The 19,320-nt window shown below is 38.0% G+C and overlaps 1 protein-coding gene across 5 annotated transcripts in view; it reads right to left on the bottom strand.

The window, feature by feature from the left end:
• The window catches only part of LOC123519936 (histone-lysine N-methyltransferase PRDM9-like), a 105,828-nt gene that overhangs the window by 80,864 nt on the left and 5,644 nt on the right, over positions 1 to 19,320 (bottom strand). For 3 of the 5 annotated variants that reach the window (XM_045281656.1, XM_045281655.1, XM_045281657.1), the window contains exon 2: positions 382 to 472. In XM_045281656.1, coding sequence (XP_045137591.1) covers positions 382 to 444 — 63 coding nt within the window. In that variant the 5' untranslated portion in view covers positions 445 to 472. Of the gene's footprint in view, positions 1 to 381; positions 473 to 11,760; positions 11,887 to 19,320 lie in introns of all 5 variants that reach the window. The other 2 variants (XM_045281654.1, XM_045281653.1) reach the window with 1 other exon arrangement.

Below are 19,320 nucleotides of genomic sequence, written 5' to 3'. Positions count from 1 at the left end.
AGAGAGAGAACTTAATAAGTTATCTAATATTTCCATAGTCTTTCCCACTGGGTCTCATGTTTACTGGTCATAGGTAAAGAAAAAAGAAAAATGGAACATGGATGTAGCCTACATACTGGTTAAAAACTGTATGACCAATCTTAGGGCATTCTATCAGCAGAACATGCTGCAGTGATCAATTATCAATATCTTCATTAAGTTTCAGATTATTCATCAATCTAAAAACACTTATTACAAAAAGTTCATAAATACTACTTTAATTAATAGTATTGCTAATAGGTAACATTGTCTTGCCAAAAGCTATCTCATCTTCATGGTAAGTAGAGACAAACTAGCTAGCCAGGTTAATGCAGTTTACTAAAGATTTACATATATAATTACCTCTGACAGAAAAGCTTCAAAGCTGTTGATCAACTGCTGAAACAATCCTCTTTCATCTCCCATCCTTGTGTCCTTCACCTCTTGATGGCAACTGAAATTATTGTTACTGTTAAAATTATAAAAACATTAAAAAACATTATAAAAAAAATAATATGAGACCTTTACACTTATAACACTAGTGAAAAGACAGTTCACAAACCATCAGGCACATCAGAAGTGACTAACTTTCAGGATTGGAAAAAAAATCATGATTTTTTTTCAAAAAAATCAAAAAAGCTTTTTTTTTCATACTGTGATGGCATTTTGTATTAAACATTTTATGTTATTATGGAAGCATAGTTTAAAGCTGCTTTTAGACATTACCCAAATTAAAAAGAATTTTTAATTTCAAAACTTCAAAAGCATCATTATACCACATTAGTCCATTAATTTATAGTTGATTCATATGTGAAATTATTTACACTTTGTTTCAAGTACAGAAAACACAGGAATTTCAATGAGAAAATATGAAAGAAATCAATGTTTTTATTAGACAAATGTAATAAAGAGAATAAATTAATTGTTTGAGAACAAAAGTTGGGATTTCATATTTCTTGTAATAGTGTACTTGACAATATGAACTTGTAGTTTCTGAAAAAAAAAAAAAACTTCCTCATACAGTATTTATAATGGAGCCTATATAGGTACTAGGAAATAAATAGAATTCTGTACTTTAATTGAAAAAATAATCTTCCTTATACAGTATTTATAATGGAGCCTATATACTGGGAAATAAATGGGATTCCATGCTTTCAACATTGCTTTGTAAGAGAAGGCATGGCAATAATTCACTGGTGTCTGAGTGTACCCTGATTTGTACAGGAACAGTACAGGTCCAGGACCAGTATAAGTGGTTCATCCCATTTTCCTTTTAATGCAATCACTACTTTTTTACATAGTGTGTTAATAAATTTAATTATTTGACATAGCATGGGTATTTTGATTTAAATCAAGATTTTTTTACTCTGATTTAAATCTATTTAAATCACTTGATTTAAATTATTTTATTTAAATCATTCCAACCTTGCTAACTTTACAAGTGATATTATATATATAAATACACACAGTAATACTCCGCTTAACGAACAGGATAGGGGGTGTCAAAGCTGTTTGTAGAGCGAACATTTGTTAAGCGGACGTAATTTTCCCATAGGAAATAATAGAAATAGGGGGGATGCGTTCTGGGCTGGTTCCTAACATAACACATGGGTTAAAAAAAAAAAATTATATATACGTTTGGCAGCATATTGGGCCACTGGTTTAGCACTACTTTTATGATGCCATGTGAGTTATTGGAAGTTAGAGGAGCTGCGTACAAATTCTCTCACATTCTCGAATTTGTGTTCACAAAACAACATTCCTACAGCAAAAGCCCTCTTATCCGGCATCAACGGGACCGCCGACATGCCGGATACCAGAAGTTGCCGGATACTTGAATAGAAGTGAAATTATGTCCACAATCACCACCCTACACACGCATTTTATCATAACAAAGATCAGCTGATCGCCGTGCCGCGCTTCGCCACCCGCGCTGCCACCTCACACTCACCAACACACAATACTAACATTCTCTTTAATACTTTCCTCTTATAAATAAGTTGATGGGTTACAAAAATAAAGTATACGTGACGAACCTTGAACCTGTAGAGCCAGCCATCAGAGAACTGGCATGCCCCTTCCTCACCCATCTTCTTAACTACTCTTGTAACATTGGACCTGTAATTGTGACTCCTGATCTTTTCAAGCTGAACCACTCGTATAACACTTTGTCCATCGTTTCACCACGATGATACTGCAGCGTGTGACAATTTTCCGCTGCCTTTGGGGTGTCGATGGCTTTCATGTAATTGCGCAACTTTTTCGTTTAGTATTTAATGTCATAAATAGTTGATGAAGCCACACCATATTACGCCATTACTTTCTGTCTGCTTTCACCTCTCTCTAATCGTCAACAAATGTCTACCTTCTGCTTAAGTGTAAGCACAACACGCTTCCTCTTTTCTACAACTTTAAGCATAATGAAGGCGTCAGGCGATAAACAGTGCACACGTGGGACTGAGTCAATGAGTGAACATAATGCAGTGGGCCGTGGGTGGCACAAAGCAGTGCGCTCTGGTGGCGAGGGGACATAGTATGCCTCATGTGGGAATTTTAATCGATTTTATGAGTACACAATGGTTTTTTTATTGATTTTAAGGCTCGGGGAAAAATGTGCCGGATACTCGAATGCCGGATAAGAGGGATTTTACTGTATTAGCTTTTTGCAAACCTTGCCCCCAAGAAAGGATTGTTTTGTAATGCATAAAGTGAAACCTTACATGGAATACCAAAAAATAAAGCAGAGATGAGATGAGCCACAGACGAAGCGGGAGACTCGCGGCAACTTCTTCTTTTTCTTGTGACCCTTTAGTCTTTCCCGATGATATTTGTTTCCACTCCTCTATTGCCTGCTATAATGGATATCATATCTTAGTATTCATATACGCTCATGCCATGAGGATAACCTCGACTCCATGGTACTGAGTGACAGTAAATTATTAATGAAATACCGCGGTATTTCATTAGTAATTCACTATCACTCAGTGCCACGGAGTCAAGGTTATTCTCGTCGCATGAGCGTATATGAATACTAAGATATGATATCCATTATAGCAGGCAATAGAGGAGTGAAAATATAAACATCATGATGAAAGTAACACGCAAGCACTTAAAGGGTCACAAGAAGAAGAAGCGGCCGAGTGGCCGCAAGTCTCCCGCTTCGTCTGTGGCTCATCTTATCTCTGCTTTATTTTTTGGTATTCCATGTAAGATTTCACTTTATGCATTACAAAACAATCCTTTCTTGGGGTAAGGTTTGTAAAAAGCTAAAAGAAATGTTGTTTTGTGAACATAAATGCATATATAAGACAGTAACACCACTTCCAGAGGTGGTGTTCCCAGCAACCTCAGAACAACATGAAAGCAACCTTGTCACCGTCCCTCCAAGCGTTCATGGATGCCATTTCACTGCAAGAGGTTGCTCTGATGTTAAAGAATCTTGGGTCCAGCTCCAGGAGTGCTAGAGACAGAGGCGGGGAGCCAGCCAATGACAGCGAAACTACCGCATTCAGTCCCTCACCTGGCAAATTCAAACCCAGAAAATTCGCTAAAACGGATGTGGTTGTACATTATGCGGAATTTTGGTCTAACTTTATATAGTACGTTAAACCGAAAATTCGTTAAACAAACGTTTGTTAAGCGGAGTATTTCTGTATATATATATATATATATATATATATACAGGCAACCCCCACTTTACGAAGGGGTTAAGTTCCTAAAAAACCTTTCATTAAGTGAAACTTCGTTAAGCAAATTGATTATAACAAGTTTAACCCCTGACTTGAATTTCCATTGAGAGTAAACAAAGCGTGAGTGCATCATAGTACAGTGAAAGGTTTAACTCTTGTGCGATGGGATAATTATAAATTAATCATTCCCATCTGCAGGTAAAATGGTAAACTTAAAAAAATCACAGGAGATAGTTTTACTCATGAAAATACATTTCTCTTTGAAATTCTGAATACATTGATATACTTTGCAGCTTGCTACGATCTCTGACAGCAAAGTTATTGCTTACCAAATATTCCTCCTGATAGCCACGATGTAACCAGCCGTGGAGAAACAACCCTCAGTGTGATACCAGCGTGCCAATTCTCTCTCTCTCTCTCTCTCTCTCTCTCTCTCTCTCTCTCTCTCTCTCTCTCTCTCTCTGGGCATATCTTTTGGGTGAAGAAATTGTACTTCCATTGAGAGAGAGAGAGAGAGAGAGAGAGAGAGAGAGAGAGAGAGAGAGAGAGAGAGAGAGAGAGATGTGTCAGCTTGTTTTGACTCTAGGCCTTTCCCTACTCTCTCTCTCTCTCTCTCTCTCTCTCTCTCTCTCTCTCTCTCTCTCTCTCTCATTCTTTCATTCATTCTTGTCTTCAATTTCACTAAAATCCACATCACTCCCAAATGACATTTATATATCACTATCCATCTTGTTGTTGTGATATCTCCCCTCATGCGGAGGGGACATTCCACCCACAGTGTCATGGGGGTTGCTAGATGTCTCCTCCAAGATGGAAAGATGTGAGCCTAAACCGAGATGAAACAGCAAAACTGGCAACTCAGCTCGTGGACAGTGTTGCCTAATACATACACTCGCCCTCCGACTTGCGTAAGAAAACAGGAAGTTTAAAGAAGTGGCGCGAAAAATCATAATTACATGAACGATCACCACTGCACAAAACGTACCAATGCGATCGTTCATGAACGATCACTGCCGCACAAGGATTAATGAAAGTAAAAATTATGAAATTAAACATTTAGGAAGTTTAACCCTTATGTTCCGGTGATTAAACTATTTTCCAATATCCCATGACGGGTAAAAATGGTAAACCTAAAAATTGTCAGAAGACTGTTTGAATACTAATAATTATTTTCTCTTTGTTATTCTAAATACAATGATGTACTTTCTAGCTCAATGTGACCTCTGAAAGTTTAGTTATTGCCTTATCAAGGATTCCTCCTTCGCTCACTGTGTGATCCATCAAGCAGAAACAGCTCAGTGAGCGATGACACAGCGCAAACACACACACACACACACACTCTCTCTCTCTCTCATCTTGGAAGAGAAATTGTACACTTCCAATGAGAGAGAGAGAGAGAGAGAGAGTATTTTTTCACACCTTTTCATATCAAGTTTCAAGCAAATAACATGTAGGTATCATCTCTCTCTCTCTCTCTCTCTCTCTCTCTCTCTCTCTCTCTCTCTCTCTCTCTCACACACACACACACACACACACACACACACACACACACACACACACACACACACACACAGAAAATGAAACTAGGCTAAGAGCAGAAAATGAAGAACTAAAAATGGAAGTAGCTAACTACAAGAAGCAGATGAAAGAAGGACTCGGTAAAGCCGAGAAAGAAAAGGAGAAGCTGAAAGATCTAGTAAACAAGGAAGAGGAAAAAGTACAGAACGTGATTAAAAAAGAAGTACAAGCATGGAGAGTCCAAGATAAGAAAGATAAGGCCAATTTTCAGGAGGTGATTCAAGAACAACTTAAAGAAAAAGAAGAAAATATGACAAGCAAAATGATAGGAGTCCTCAAGACAAAAGAAAATCTAGTTAGAGAAATTGCAGAAAAAAAGAAGAGTGTAGTCGTATTTGGAATAAAAGAAAAAATATAAAATATAGACCAAAAAGAAAAGAAGAAATTAAATCAGTCAAAGACCTACTGAAGAATCTTAATGACGAAGATAGGCAGAACTTGGAAGAGGAAGTAGAAGAAATAAACAGAATGGGACCATATCAAGAAGGAAAAACGAGACCAATTAAAATACTACTAAAATCACAAGCAGCAACAGAAGAAATATTATATAGAACAACAAAACTTAGAGAAACAGAAGGCTGTAAGGATATCTATATAAAGAAAAATAGAAATGAGGAAGAAAGGAAGAGATACAATGAACTGGCAGCAGCAGTAAGGAAAAGAATAATGAAAGGTCAGAAGAGGAGAAGAAGGCATTTTTGGAGAATTCTAGGAGACAGGATAAGGAAATGGTATATAAACGAGAAGGAAGAGAAAAAAGTGGAACAAGTTTAACTAAAAATGATAAAGGCAAAAGACTAAAAATGATGTATACGAACACAGACGGGTTTTATCAAGTAAATTAGAATTAAGAGATTACATAAGGAAAGAAAATCCAGATATTGTATGCCTGGCTGAAACAAAACTAAATGAGGCAATCATAATAGATTTGGATAATAGGTATAATGTATGGAGAAGAGACAGAGTGGGTAAAGAGGAGGAGGAGTCATGATAATGTTAAGGAAGGAGATAGTGATCAACCAAGTGGAATGTGGGGAAGGAAAAGCAGAAGTATTGTATATTAAGATGCATATTAATAAAAAAGAGTTAACAATCATTGTAACATATGTGCCACCAAAAACAAATTCATGGACCAATCAAGAATATAAAGACATGATAGATGACACAATAAGGAGTCTAATGAGAATCGTTAAAGAAAGGAGAAAAGTGATATTAGTAGGAGATTTCAACTGTAAAGAAGTGGACTGGGAAAATTATGAAAGTGGTATGGGGGAAGAAGCCTGGGAGAAAGATTCTTGAACCTAATGATAGACAATATGATGGACCAGAGAGTAAAGGAATGCACAAGATTCAGAGGAAACGACGAGCGGCGAGATTGGACCTAGTTTTTACAAGGGTATACAAATGAATGACAATATAAGATATAAGTGCCCATTGGGAAAGAGTGACCATGCAATATTAGAAATAGATATAGAAGAGGAAAGGAAGATAGAGACGATTCATACAAAGGAGACCGATTAAATTACAGAAAGGCTGATATTGAGAATCTCAAGAACTATTTTAAAACGTAGACTGGGAGGAGATGGAAAACTCAGAGACAATGCAAGACAAATATAACTTATTTTTGGAAATATACAAAACAGGAGTCAGGAATATGTCCCAAAATATAGACCAAAAGAAGAAGGAAAGAAAGATTGGTTTAATGCAAAGTGTGCTAGGGCAAAGGAGAAAAGAGATGGAGCATGGAAAAGGTGGAGGAGAAATAGAATCCAACAAACAAGGAAAACTTCAAGGCAGCGAGAAATGAATATGTTAAGGTGAGGAAGGAAGAGGAAAAGAACTTGAAAAGATATTGTCGAAAAATGTAAGGAGCAACCAAAATTGTTCTATAGATTCATAAATGGAAAAATTAGGCAAAAGAAACAATAGAAAGGTTAAAAGGAGAGAACGGGATGGTGGAAGACCCAAAAGTATGGCAGAACTATTAAATAAAAATTCCAGGAGGTCTTTACTAAAGAATCCAAATTTGAGAGGCCACAGGGTAATGGAGAGACAATCTATATGAAAGAGATTAAAGTAACCAAGCTTGAAATAAAAGAGTTAATGAAGGAACTGGATGAAGAGAAGGCAATGGGACCGGATGAAGTCTCAGGCAGAATACTGAAAGAATGTAGGGAAGAACTAGCAAGTCCTATATACAACATCATAAAATGCTCAATAGAAAATGGAACAGTGCCAGTAGAATGGAAAAGAGCTGAGGTGGTTCCCATATATAAGAGCGGAAGGAAGAAGAACCTTTAAATTACAGACCGGTATCACTAACTAGTGTAATATGCAAGATGTGTGAAAGAATAATAAAGAAACAATGGATCGAGTTCCTTGAAGACAACAAATTAATATCAAATAGCCAATTTGGTTTTAGAAAAGGACGGTCTTGTGTAACTAATTTATTGAGTTTCTATTCTAGAATAGTTGATAGAGTACAAGAGAGAGAGGATGGGTTGACTGCATCTATTTGGATTTAAAAAGGCGTTTGACAAAGTGCCACATGCAAGATTACTGTGGAAGTTAGAGGAGAAGGGTGGCTTAAAAGGAAGCACATTGAGATGGATAGAAAATTATTTGAGGGGGAGAGAAATAAGGACGGTAGTTAAAGATATGAAGTCCAAGTGGAGAGCAGTAAAAGCAGAGTGCCACAGGGGTCAGTATTGGCACCAGTACTTTTCCTCATTTATATTAACGACATGCCAGAAGGAGTGAACAGCTACATAAATTTGTTTGCGGATGATACGAAACTGTGCAGAGTTATAAAGCAAAAGGAGGATTGTGAAATACTGCAAGAAGACCTAAATAAGATCTGGGAATGGAGTAAGAAGTGGGAAATGGAATTCAATGTGAACAAAAGCCATGTCATGGAAATGGGAAAGAGTGAAAGACGACCTGTGGGAATCTATAAGATGGGAGATGGAGTAGAACTGGAGAAAGTCAAAAAGGAAAAGGACTTAGGAGTGACGATGGAAGAAAACAATCAACCAGTAAGCCATATTGATAGAATTTTTAGAGAAACATATAATTTGCTGAGGAATATTGGGGTAGCATTTCACTACATGGACAAAGAAATGATGAAGAAATTGATAAATACTATAATAAGACCCAGATTGGAATATGCAGGAGCAGTGTGGACCCCTCATAAAAAGAAACACATAAGGAAGTTGGAGAGGCTACAAAAAATGGCTACAAGAATGGTTCCAGAACTTGAAGGGATGACATATGAGGAGAGACTAAAGGCTATGGATCTACCAACCTTGGAACAAAGAAGGGAGAGAGGAGACCTGATACAAGTCTATAAATTGATCAACGGAATGGACCAAGTGGATAATGAGAAACTGATCCTAAGAGAAGAATATGACACCAAGCACAAGATCGCATAGTAAAAAGCTGAGAAAGGAAGATGTCTGAGAGATATTAAAAAATATAGTTTCCCGCAGAGATGTATTGAGACGTGGAACAGTTTAGATGAAGAAGTAGTGTCTGCAACGAGTGTGCACACTTTTAAAGTAAGATTGGATAAGTGTAGATATGGAGACGGGGCCACACGAGCATAAAGCCCAGGCCCTGTAAAACTACAACTAGGTAAATACAACTAGGTAAATACACCCTTGATCGTCTTCCCAGAACACGAGAGGCACACCTGCGTCTCCATGAGCCACTCTGGGTTCTCAATACGATGTTTGGAGTCTGTTCTCCATCACCACTACCTCTGTCTTCTCTCTGTTCTGAGAAAACAGGTGGATCCTCTGAATCATTTTCCAAGTCTTCACTACTGCTGTCTTCACTTTCTTCAGTTTCTTCCTCATAATCACTGTCACTGTAATCAGGCTCAGAAGCACTGCTAAATAAAAATTATCTGTTTTGTTCCATAGTGAGTTATGAACTGAAACATCCCTTCGCTCTTATCAGGGTGCTTTCAACACAGCGGGTCGCTGGGGTTGCCAAGTGTCACCCTCAGAATGGGAGAATAGCTTCGTTACCCCTAAATATACAGAGCTAGTGGCAACACTCCGGGTGGAAAAAGAAGCCAGATACTTCCACTCTCCATCTGACTCGAGAAATCGCGCGTGGAGCTCAAACATGATATATAATATCCAGCTTCACTTCGAGAGTAAGAGACTTCCTGGTCTTCTTAGCAACACTAGGTGACATTGCAGGGCGTTTTGGTGGTAAGTTTAGCGAGGGAAGACGAGCTGCTGCTGACGCTGTTATTGTTATGAGCAGGGGGAGTGAGTGGTGCGCGTTTTCCACAAGAGGCGCTGGTGTATTCAAAAGCCTGTCGGCTTGCGTGATACGGCAGGGCTTTCAAACTTGGAAAAAATTACCTGGATAGAACTTCGTTAAAGCGAGTTTGATGTTCATTAAACGAGCAGATGGTAGTAAAATGAAACCTTCGTTGTAGCGAAATTTCGTTGTGTAAACCTTGGTTAAGCAGGGGTTGCTTGTATACAGGCAACCCCCATTTAACGAAGGTTCACACAACGAAATTTCGCTATAACGAAGGTTTCATTTTAATACCATCTGCTCATTTAACGAACACCAAACTCGCTTTAACAAAGTTTTATCCAGGTAATTTTTTTCCAAATTTGAAAGCTCCACTGTATCATGCAAGCTGACAGGCTTTTGAATACATCAGGAGCTGCTGGTACTATGGCCTGCCTCAGGAGAAATCCTGAGACACCTATAGAATAAAGATCAAGATCAAACCTCTCATGGACAACACAGGCTCTGCCGATACAAAGGCCTGACTCAGAAGAAATTCTGTGTCACCTGTACCATCAAGATCAAGATCACACGCACCACTCACTGCCCAGTCAAAACATAACAGCGTCACCAGCAGCTCATCTTCCTTAGTTCAACTTACCACCAAAACACCATGCAATGTGGCCTAACGTTCCTAAGAAGACCAGGAAGTGTCTTACTCTCGAAGTGAAGTTGGGTATTATTCACAGACAAGAGAGGCCAGAAAACTAATAACATTGCTTCCCACCATGGCTTGACTCCATCTACTGTCTACTATTTTCAAGTCAAGATACTCTATTAAGAAGGCTAGTGAGACCTCATCTTCCTTGCAAGCTAAAAGAACCACCAGAACTTGTGAGTCTACAATGGATAAAATGGAAAGCCTTGTGGAAATGTGGTACATAAGTTTTGTATGCAGTACCATGATGCGCACTTAGTTTACATTCCACAGGTTGCCGGTTAGTGTATTTCCCGTTTCACTCTCCTTCCCTTTATAAAGTTAAGATCATCAACATTATAAAGTTACATACATACATACATTAGTGTACATTATAATGACTTAAATTAAACTACCTAAATGTTTAACTTCATAATTTTTACTTTCATTAAACCTTTTACTGTATTATGATGCACTCTCACTTTGCTTACTCTCAATGGAAGTTAAAATCAGGGGTTATACTTTTTATAATCGGTTAACAAGTTTCGCTAACGAAGTGTTTTTAGAACGTAACCTCTTCGTTAAACGGGGTTGCCTGTATATATATATATATATATATATATATATATATATATATATATATATATATATATATATATATATATATATATATATATATATATATATATATATATATATATATATATATATATATATATATATATATATATATATATATATATACAGTAACACTCCACTTAACGAACATTCATCTAACGAATTTCCGGTTAACGTACTATAAAAAGTTAGACCAAAAAGTCCACATAACGTACAACCACATCCATTTTAGCAAATTTTCTGAGTTTGAATTTGCCGGGTGAGGGACCGAACGCAGCAGCTTTGCTGTGATTGGCTGGCTTCCCCGCCTCTGTCTCTAGCGCTCCTGGTGCTGGTATTGGCTGCCTCTGTCTCACTCTCTCCCGCTCCGCAGTACGAAGAGGATGACCTGTATTTCTGCCCCGCTTAACAACGTGTTTTCGCTGCTTAACACGTTGCCCACGTTAGTGCAATACGCTAGACTCAGCCTCACTGCGGAGGACTTTGATCCGCTCCAGCACAATTGTAGCGCTGGATGTCCGTGGGGTTTCGGTCAAGGACTTCTGGCGGGAGTTCAACATCAGGGCTGCCATCGAGCACATCGCCGCTGCATGGGACAAGGTGCAGAACAACACCATGAATGCAGTGTGGCAAAAGGTGTGGCCAGAAGTTGTTTGGGACTTCAGAGGGTTTGACGCTATCCCCCGCCAGGAAGACCTGCGGCATGAAATAGCTGAACTGGCCAATTCTGCTCGTTTGTCAGCCGAGGAAGAAGACGCCATCAATGTAGACAACATTGCTGAGCTCATCCAGTCCCACACTGATGACCTCAGCGCAGAGGACTTGGTGGAGCAGCAGCAGGAATTAGCAGCTAGGGAGGAAGTGGAGGAAGAGTCGCCCATCCCGAAAGCAACGACGCTTGCTGACCTGATGGCAGTGGTGCAGTCAGGCCTCGATTTCATCGACGTGGTGTTGGCCAGGGATGGGAATGCCAACAGGAGCTTCAAGGTCCGGACAGCAGTGCAGGCCTTGCTGGGTCCTTATGAAGAATCCCTGTGGCAGAAGAGGGCGAAAGGAAAGCAGATGAACATAACCAAGTTCTTCATTTCATCTGATGCCACCTCCCTCACCCTTGCCAGAACTGGCTGCCAAGCATGCCAGGAGTGCCTCCCCATCATTTACCTCACCTCCCTCACTTAGCAGCAGCAAAGAGGATGAGATGTGAGTTATTTTTCCGCTAAGTGTTAGTGGTTTTTTTTGTGTTAGTAGTGGTAGTGTGTGGCAAGTGCCTCCCCACCACTTCCCTCACCTCCCTCACTTAGTAGCAGCAAGGAAGATGAGAAGTGTTTTTTTGTTTCATTTTGTGTTAGTGTTTTTTTTTAAGTGTTTTTTGTTAGTTTTAAACATTTGTTGTAAGGATAAAACACCTCTTGTTTATCAATATACAATTTTATTTAACCCATATAGTATGTTTAGGATACAGTAAGTCCTCGTTATACGGTAGTTCTTTATCCGGTAAATTCACAGTTACAGTATTTGGAAATTACTACCCTTGATTCGATATACGGTAAAAAAAATTCACAGATACGGTATTCGCTCATGTCATCCGAGAGGGCCCAGCGTGGGGGAGCAGGGGTGATGACGTCATCCATGCCACACCTCCCCGCCACTCACAGTACTGACTTCAACTTGACCACCCTTGGAGCCTGTTTTCTGTTCCTCTCTCCCTCCCCCCTTTTTTTTACTGCATTAAATATTACTTACATGCATTACTAATTAGATGAATAAATGAAATATTAAAGGGTCTATTGTAAGCACAAATATATTCATAATAACTATAGCAAACATTAAAAGCCTACTACCAGCGGCGAACCATGCAGCAACTGATAAAGGGCATAGATGGGCCTGGCAAGCCCACTATCAGAGAATGGTGGAAGTTGTATAACATCAAGCACGCCTTAGATAAGATCAAGTCATCTTGGGACGAAGTGAAGATGTCTACCATGAACTTGGTGTGGCATAAAGTATGGCCAGAATGCGTGCATGACTTCCCAGGCTTCACTGAAGACGACATCAGTGCGATCAGAAATGACATAGTAAATCTGTGCCACAGGGCTGGCTTCAATGAAGTTGATGATGATGATGTTCAAGATCCTTTGGAAAGCCATGCTGAACCTCTCTCAAATGATGAACTTATAGAGCAAGACAAGGGATCACAGGAGACAGAAAAAGAGGTAGACAAGGAAGAAGAACCTGTGCGTGGCCTGGACATCAAAACTCTTAGAGAATGTCTCGGTGGTATCGAAAAAGCTCTGGAAACCCTGAAGGAATGTGACCCAAATCCTGCCAGGAGTAGCAAAGTGGCTTATGACATAGAGAAAAGAGTCAAGATTTATCAAGAAATCTATGATGAAAAAACAAGAAAAACCAAACAGTCCTCCATCTACTCGTTCTTCAAGCCAGTCAGACATGCCGTCCCTGTCACACCTACCGACCCGGCTACAGCTGGCCTTTCAACATTTTGACTTTTGACGTGCTGGAACGCATTCCCTATTATTACATGTTATAACGGGTTGGGTATACGGTAATTTCAATTTACGGTAAGGTTTCCAGGAACGCATATGTACCGTACAATGAGGACTTACTGTACTTGGTTATTAATGGTACAGGTACGTATATATAATTTTTTTTTTAACCCATGTGGTATGTTGGGGACCAGCCCAGAATGCATAACCCCTATTTCCATTATTTCCTATGGGAAAATTACGTCCGCTTAATGAATTTTTGCTCTATGAACAGCTTTGACACTATACTGTTATACTGTTGCTGTGTTATATATATATATATATATATATATATATATATATATACTATATATATATATATATATATATATATATATATATATATATATATATATATATTTACAGTGGAGACACAATACTCAAACTTAATTAATTCCAAATGGCTGTTCAAGTATCAAAAAGTTCAACTATAAATCAGGTAATTCATTCTAATCTTAGCAAAACCTCAAATTTATAAAATTTTCAATGTAATTTTTCTCTTATATTATCGATTTAAAAGTGAAATCTGGTGATAGATAATGTACAAGAGGAAAGGAGAAGGGTGAGAAGGAGGAGGGAGGTCGTTGGAGGATAAGTTACCATCCGTGAAAATGTCTGGTGTGATTGATTCCTGTGAACCCACTAGTGAAGGGGTGTGGCTCACTAACATTTGCATTTTCACTAGATTCCTTATTTTCACCACCAGTAAGCCTCTTTGGTGTCATTGTAAGTTTCTCAATGTAAAAACTACTGACAGAACATAGAAGAATGTGGTTTTTCTCAAGATTGCGGCAGGACTAGGGATAAGCACTGGTACCAGGCATACCAGAATACCAATAATTTCTTTTTTACCAGTAATACGGTATCAGAACAGGACAATAGCAGTGGCAGAGAGGGAAAGGCCAGAGCTTTGTTTACAAACATGTGTGCTGCTGTTCAATTACCAGATATTTTCACCACTAATAAGCCTTTCGTGCTAATGTAAGTTTATAAATGAAAAACTACAGACAGAATGCACGAGAATGTTAGTCTGAAGACGCACCAGCAGCACAACTGGCATAGGGATGGAGGGAGAGGCTAAGAAGCCTTTGTTTACAACCACGTGTGTGGACGTTCAACTATCAGGTATTTTTTCAAGTATTAAATCAAATTTCTGAGTTAGAGTATTGAAAAGTTTGACTATTGAGACGTTTGAGTATTGAGTACACTATATATATATATATATATATATATATATATATATATATATATATATATATATATATATATATATATAGATAGATAGATAGATAGATAGATAGATAGATAGATAGATAGATAGATAGATAGATATATATACATATATATATGTAAATATATATATATATATATATATATATATATATATATATATATATATATATATATATATATATATATATATATATATATATATATAGATAGATAGATAGATAGATAGATAGATAGATATATATATATATATATATATATATATATATATATATATATATATATATATATATATATATATATATATATATATAGATAGATAGATAGATAGATAGATAGATAGATAGATAGATAGATAGATAGATAGATAGATAGATATATATATATATATATATATATATATATATATATATATATATATATATATATATATATATATATATATATATATATACAGTAAAGTCCCGGGTTACGTCGGTCTCGAGTTACGTCAAACTCGTAGTTACGTCAGTCCACTATAAGGCAATTTAAGATTTAAAAAATTGAAAATTTATAAATCGTAAAGTACGGGAATACAATAACACCTTAACTCAGTTCCACCACACCATCGCCCCTGGCAAGAGTGTTATCCTACTTCTGCTTTTACTGACTCAAGTTCTTAGTATCTTGCTCAATGGCACCAAAGAGAAAACTTCTTAGTGACAGCAGTGATGCTAAGAAAAGGAAAACCATTACGCTATAAGAAAATAGAGGACATAATTAAAAGACATGAGAAGGGAGGCAGCAGCTGTGTGTGAGGGAGGGAAGAAGAAAATGGGAAGCCCGTTACCATGACAACGAGGAGGTTGACGACCTTGAAGGCTCGCACACCCATCACAACAATAACAACTCCGGAGCCTTCGCCTGGGCCACACGACACTCGCAGCTGACTTGCACCGTCTGCGCCTGTCTGCTGATCCCTATTGCCCTTTCCTATTGCATTTCCTTCCCCGCTGCCCACGCTTCTACTCCCACCGCACTGCACTACGCTCCCAGCTGTCCACCCTGTGGGCGTCACAACATTCGACCTGCCCACCCTCCTGGCGGCCTCAGGCGTCCACCCCTCTCGGCAACCTACAGTCCTTGCGTTCGTGGCCCTAATCAACAACAAAAACAAGCTTGTGTTTCATATTCCTACATAGTTGTAAATAATATAACAATATAACCTTTAACTTACCTGAATGACCATAAACAATGATTGGTTGAAAACTCTATAATATGCTTTAAAATGTACGGAAACTCGAGTTACATACAAAATCGACTTACGTCATGTTTCAAGAACGTAACTCTGACGTAAACCGAGACCTTACTGTGTATATATATATATATATATATATATATATATATATATATATATATATATATATATATATATATATATATATATGTATATATATATATATATATATATATATATATATATATATATATATATATATATATATATATATATATATATATATATATATATATATATATATATACAGGCAACCCCGTTTAACGAAGGGTTATGTTCTAAAAACACTTCGTTAAGCGAAACTTCGTTAAGCAAACCGATTATAACAAGTTTAAGCCCTGATTTGAACTTCCATTCAGAATAAGCAGAGCGAGAGTGCATCATAGTACAGTAAAAGGTTTAATGAAAGTAAAAATTATGAAGTTAAACATATAGGTAGTTTAATTTAAGTCATTATAATGTACACTAATGTATGTATGTATGTAACTTTATAATGTTGATGATCTTAACTTTATGAAGGGAGGAAGAGTGAAACGGGAAAGACACTAACCGGCAACCTGTGGAATGTAAACAAAGTGTGCATCATTGTACTGCATACAAAACTTATGTACCACATTTCCACAAGGCTTTCCATTTTATCCATTGTAGAGTCATGAGTTCAGGTGGTTCTTTTAGCTTGCAAGAAAGATACGGTCTCACCAGCCTTCTTAATAGAGTCTGCTGACTTGAAAATAGAGACAGTATAATATGGAGTCAAGATAGTGGCCAGCACTGCTATAGTTTTCTGGCCTCTCGTGTCTGTGAATAATATCTAGCTTCACTTGGAGAGTAAGAGACTTCCTGGTCTTCTTACGAACACTAGGCCAATTGCAGGGCATTTTGGTGGTAAGTTGAGCTAGGGAAGACAAGCTGCTGCTGATGCTGTTATGTTTTGACTGGGGAGTGAGTGTTGCGCGTGTTGTCCACGAAAGGCTTGATCTTGATCTTGATCTTCATTCTATAGGTGTCCCAGGTTTTTTCCTGAGGCAGGCCTTAGTACCAGCAGCTCCTGGTGTATTCAAAAGCCTGTCAGCTTGCATGATATGGTGAGGCTTTCAAATTTGGAAAAAAATTACCTGGATAAAACTTCGTTAAAGCGAGTTTGGTGTTCGTTAAACGAGCAGATGGTAGTAAAATGAAACCTTCGTTGTAGCAAAATTTCATTGTGTGAACCTTCGTTAAACAGGGGTTGCCTGTATATATATATTGTTATGGCCCGTCCGTAACATACTCCACTACCATCACCTTCTCCGCTTGCTACCTCGTTCGCCACCTCTCCACCTCACCTTCCACGTCACCATCTCATGAACCCTCCACATCACCGTCTCATGAAGCCCCGCTACTGTCCCAAACTTGGATTCATGCGGCCCCATTCGACTCAAGCAGAAGTGTTAAGCAAGCTCCCTGATTTCTGGAAGTCAGTCCGTAACATACTCCACAACCAGTGAACACACCGCCTCTTGGACTACCGTGGGATCTACCTCACCCAGCACTTCACCACTGCGATACCTCATAAGTATCACTTCCCCTCGTCCCGTTTTTTCCACATTGCCTCCATATAGGATTAGTATTATTGTTAGGTATTAAGTTGGGTTCTTTATTGTTGTATTTATTTCTGTGTTTATATATATATATATATATATATATATATATATATATATATATATATATATATATATATATATATATATATATATATATATATATATATATATATATATATATATATATATATTCATATGTTTCATGTTATATCTATGTGTATGTCAGTTTCATTGTCATTGGGTTATTAAATAGCTTTTTAAGTGCCCCCTTTGCATATCCTCACCAGTTGAACCTGCAGTGTTTTTTTTTTTTATTGTTATTGTTCACCGGCTCCCCAATGCCAATCTTACCCATTTAACCGGTGAACGTAACAATTGGCGACTGTGACAGGACTCTTATAACCCATGTTCAGTGTTCCATTTTTCCAGTGATTTTTTTCTGTGATTACATTATTTTTTCTTATGTGTTTTTGTGGTGTTGTGACTTTGATGTGGTTTTTTTCTGTGACTTACTCTGCGTGTGGTTTAAATTTACCTTTGTGCGATCAAGTGGCTCCCTTTGGGTTAAAAATGCTTCGTGACTTTCATTGGTATCGCATAGCAGTGGTAGAGCAGGAAACCAGGTAGAAAGGCGTGTTCACCGATAGCACTTATCTCTATTTTTTGCACATAGGCAGGTGTGTAATAAGTGTTATCCAAGTGTTGGGATCATCATATGTTCATGTGAACCCTCAATCCCCTCACTTCGTGGATCAATTTTCTCGCTAGTTAGAATTGGCCATTTTAACTAGTCCCTCAGACTAATCTGCCTCCTTATCAATAACAAGTCTCAGTACAATTCACTCCTCATCCTATCAAGTCTTGTAACTAGAGTAATCCGGATCCCTCTTAATGCCGTAATTCTCTAGTTTACTGCCCATTAGTGATTGTACTCATAAGTGTTTACTTTAGTATAATCTAGGTAATTTCCAAGGTTGCCTTTATTATCGCTCTGCCAAGTTCCTCACTTAAGTAATTCGCTTATCATTTTTTTGTTGTTGTTTGTTTAACATCTATTTAATATGGCTTCCGCTCAGTTTAACGTTGAAGATTTTTGTGCTGACCCTTCTCTGGAACAACTTAAAGATGCTAATATAAAAAAGGACCAGTGGAAAGCCATCACTAAACATTTTGATGTTCCCATCACGTCTCAGATGATTAAAGAGGTCGTTAAGAATGTAGTTGTTGAACATCTAGTGCAAGAAGGTCAGTTGCTAAGAAATGCCACAGAAGAGTTAACTCCCATGTCAACAGCCTCTACGAGGACTATAATACACAGTCCCCAGGAAGAACAGGATAAGAGTAGGATAAGTCAGTGGGAAATTGAGAAGCTTAGACTAGAATACCGGATGAATGAAAAACAAATGCAACTACAGGCAGAAAAAGAAGCAAAAGAGATGCAACTACAGGCAGAAAGAGAGGAGAGAAAACTACAGGCAAAAAAAGAAGAGAGAGAATTTCAGTTACAACTTAAAAGGCAGGAGAAAGAGTTAGAAATTCAGAGGTTAACCCTACGAAATGACACTAAGTTTAGAGGGGAAGAAATAGATATAAAGAAAAAGTTAGCAAGCTTTAATCCTGCTACAGCTGCTCCGTTAGTTCCCCCTTTTGATGAATCTGATGTTGACGGGTCATTTCGCGCTTTTGAGAGCATTACTAATAGGAATAAATGGCCCAAGGATCAGTGGGTGTCTCTCCTTGTCCCTAAGCTAGTAGGAAAAGCTTATAGGGTATACAACGGCCTTAGTGATGAGGTAGAGTATGAAGAGATCAAAGGTAACATTCTAGACGCCTA

Source organism: Portunus trituberculatus, chromosome 46, assembly GCF_017591435.1.
Source record: "Portunus trituberculatus isolate SZX2019 chromosome 46, ASM1759143v1, whole genome shotgun sequence".
Lineage (NCBI taxonomy): Eukaryota > Metazoa > Arthropoda > Malacostraca > Decapoda > Portunidae > Portunus > Portunus trituberculatus.
The sequence above is the reverse complement of the archived record's forward strand: the minus strand, read 5'-3'. Positions and strand labels throughout refer to the sequence as shown.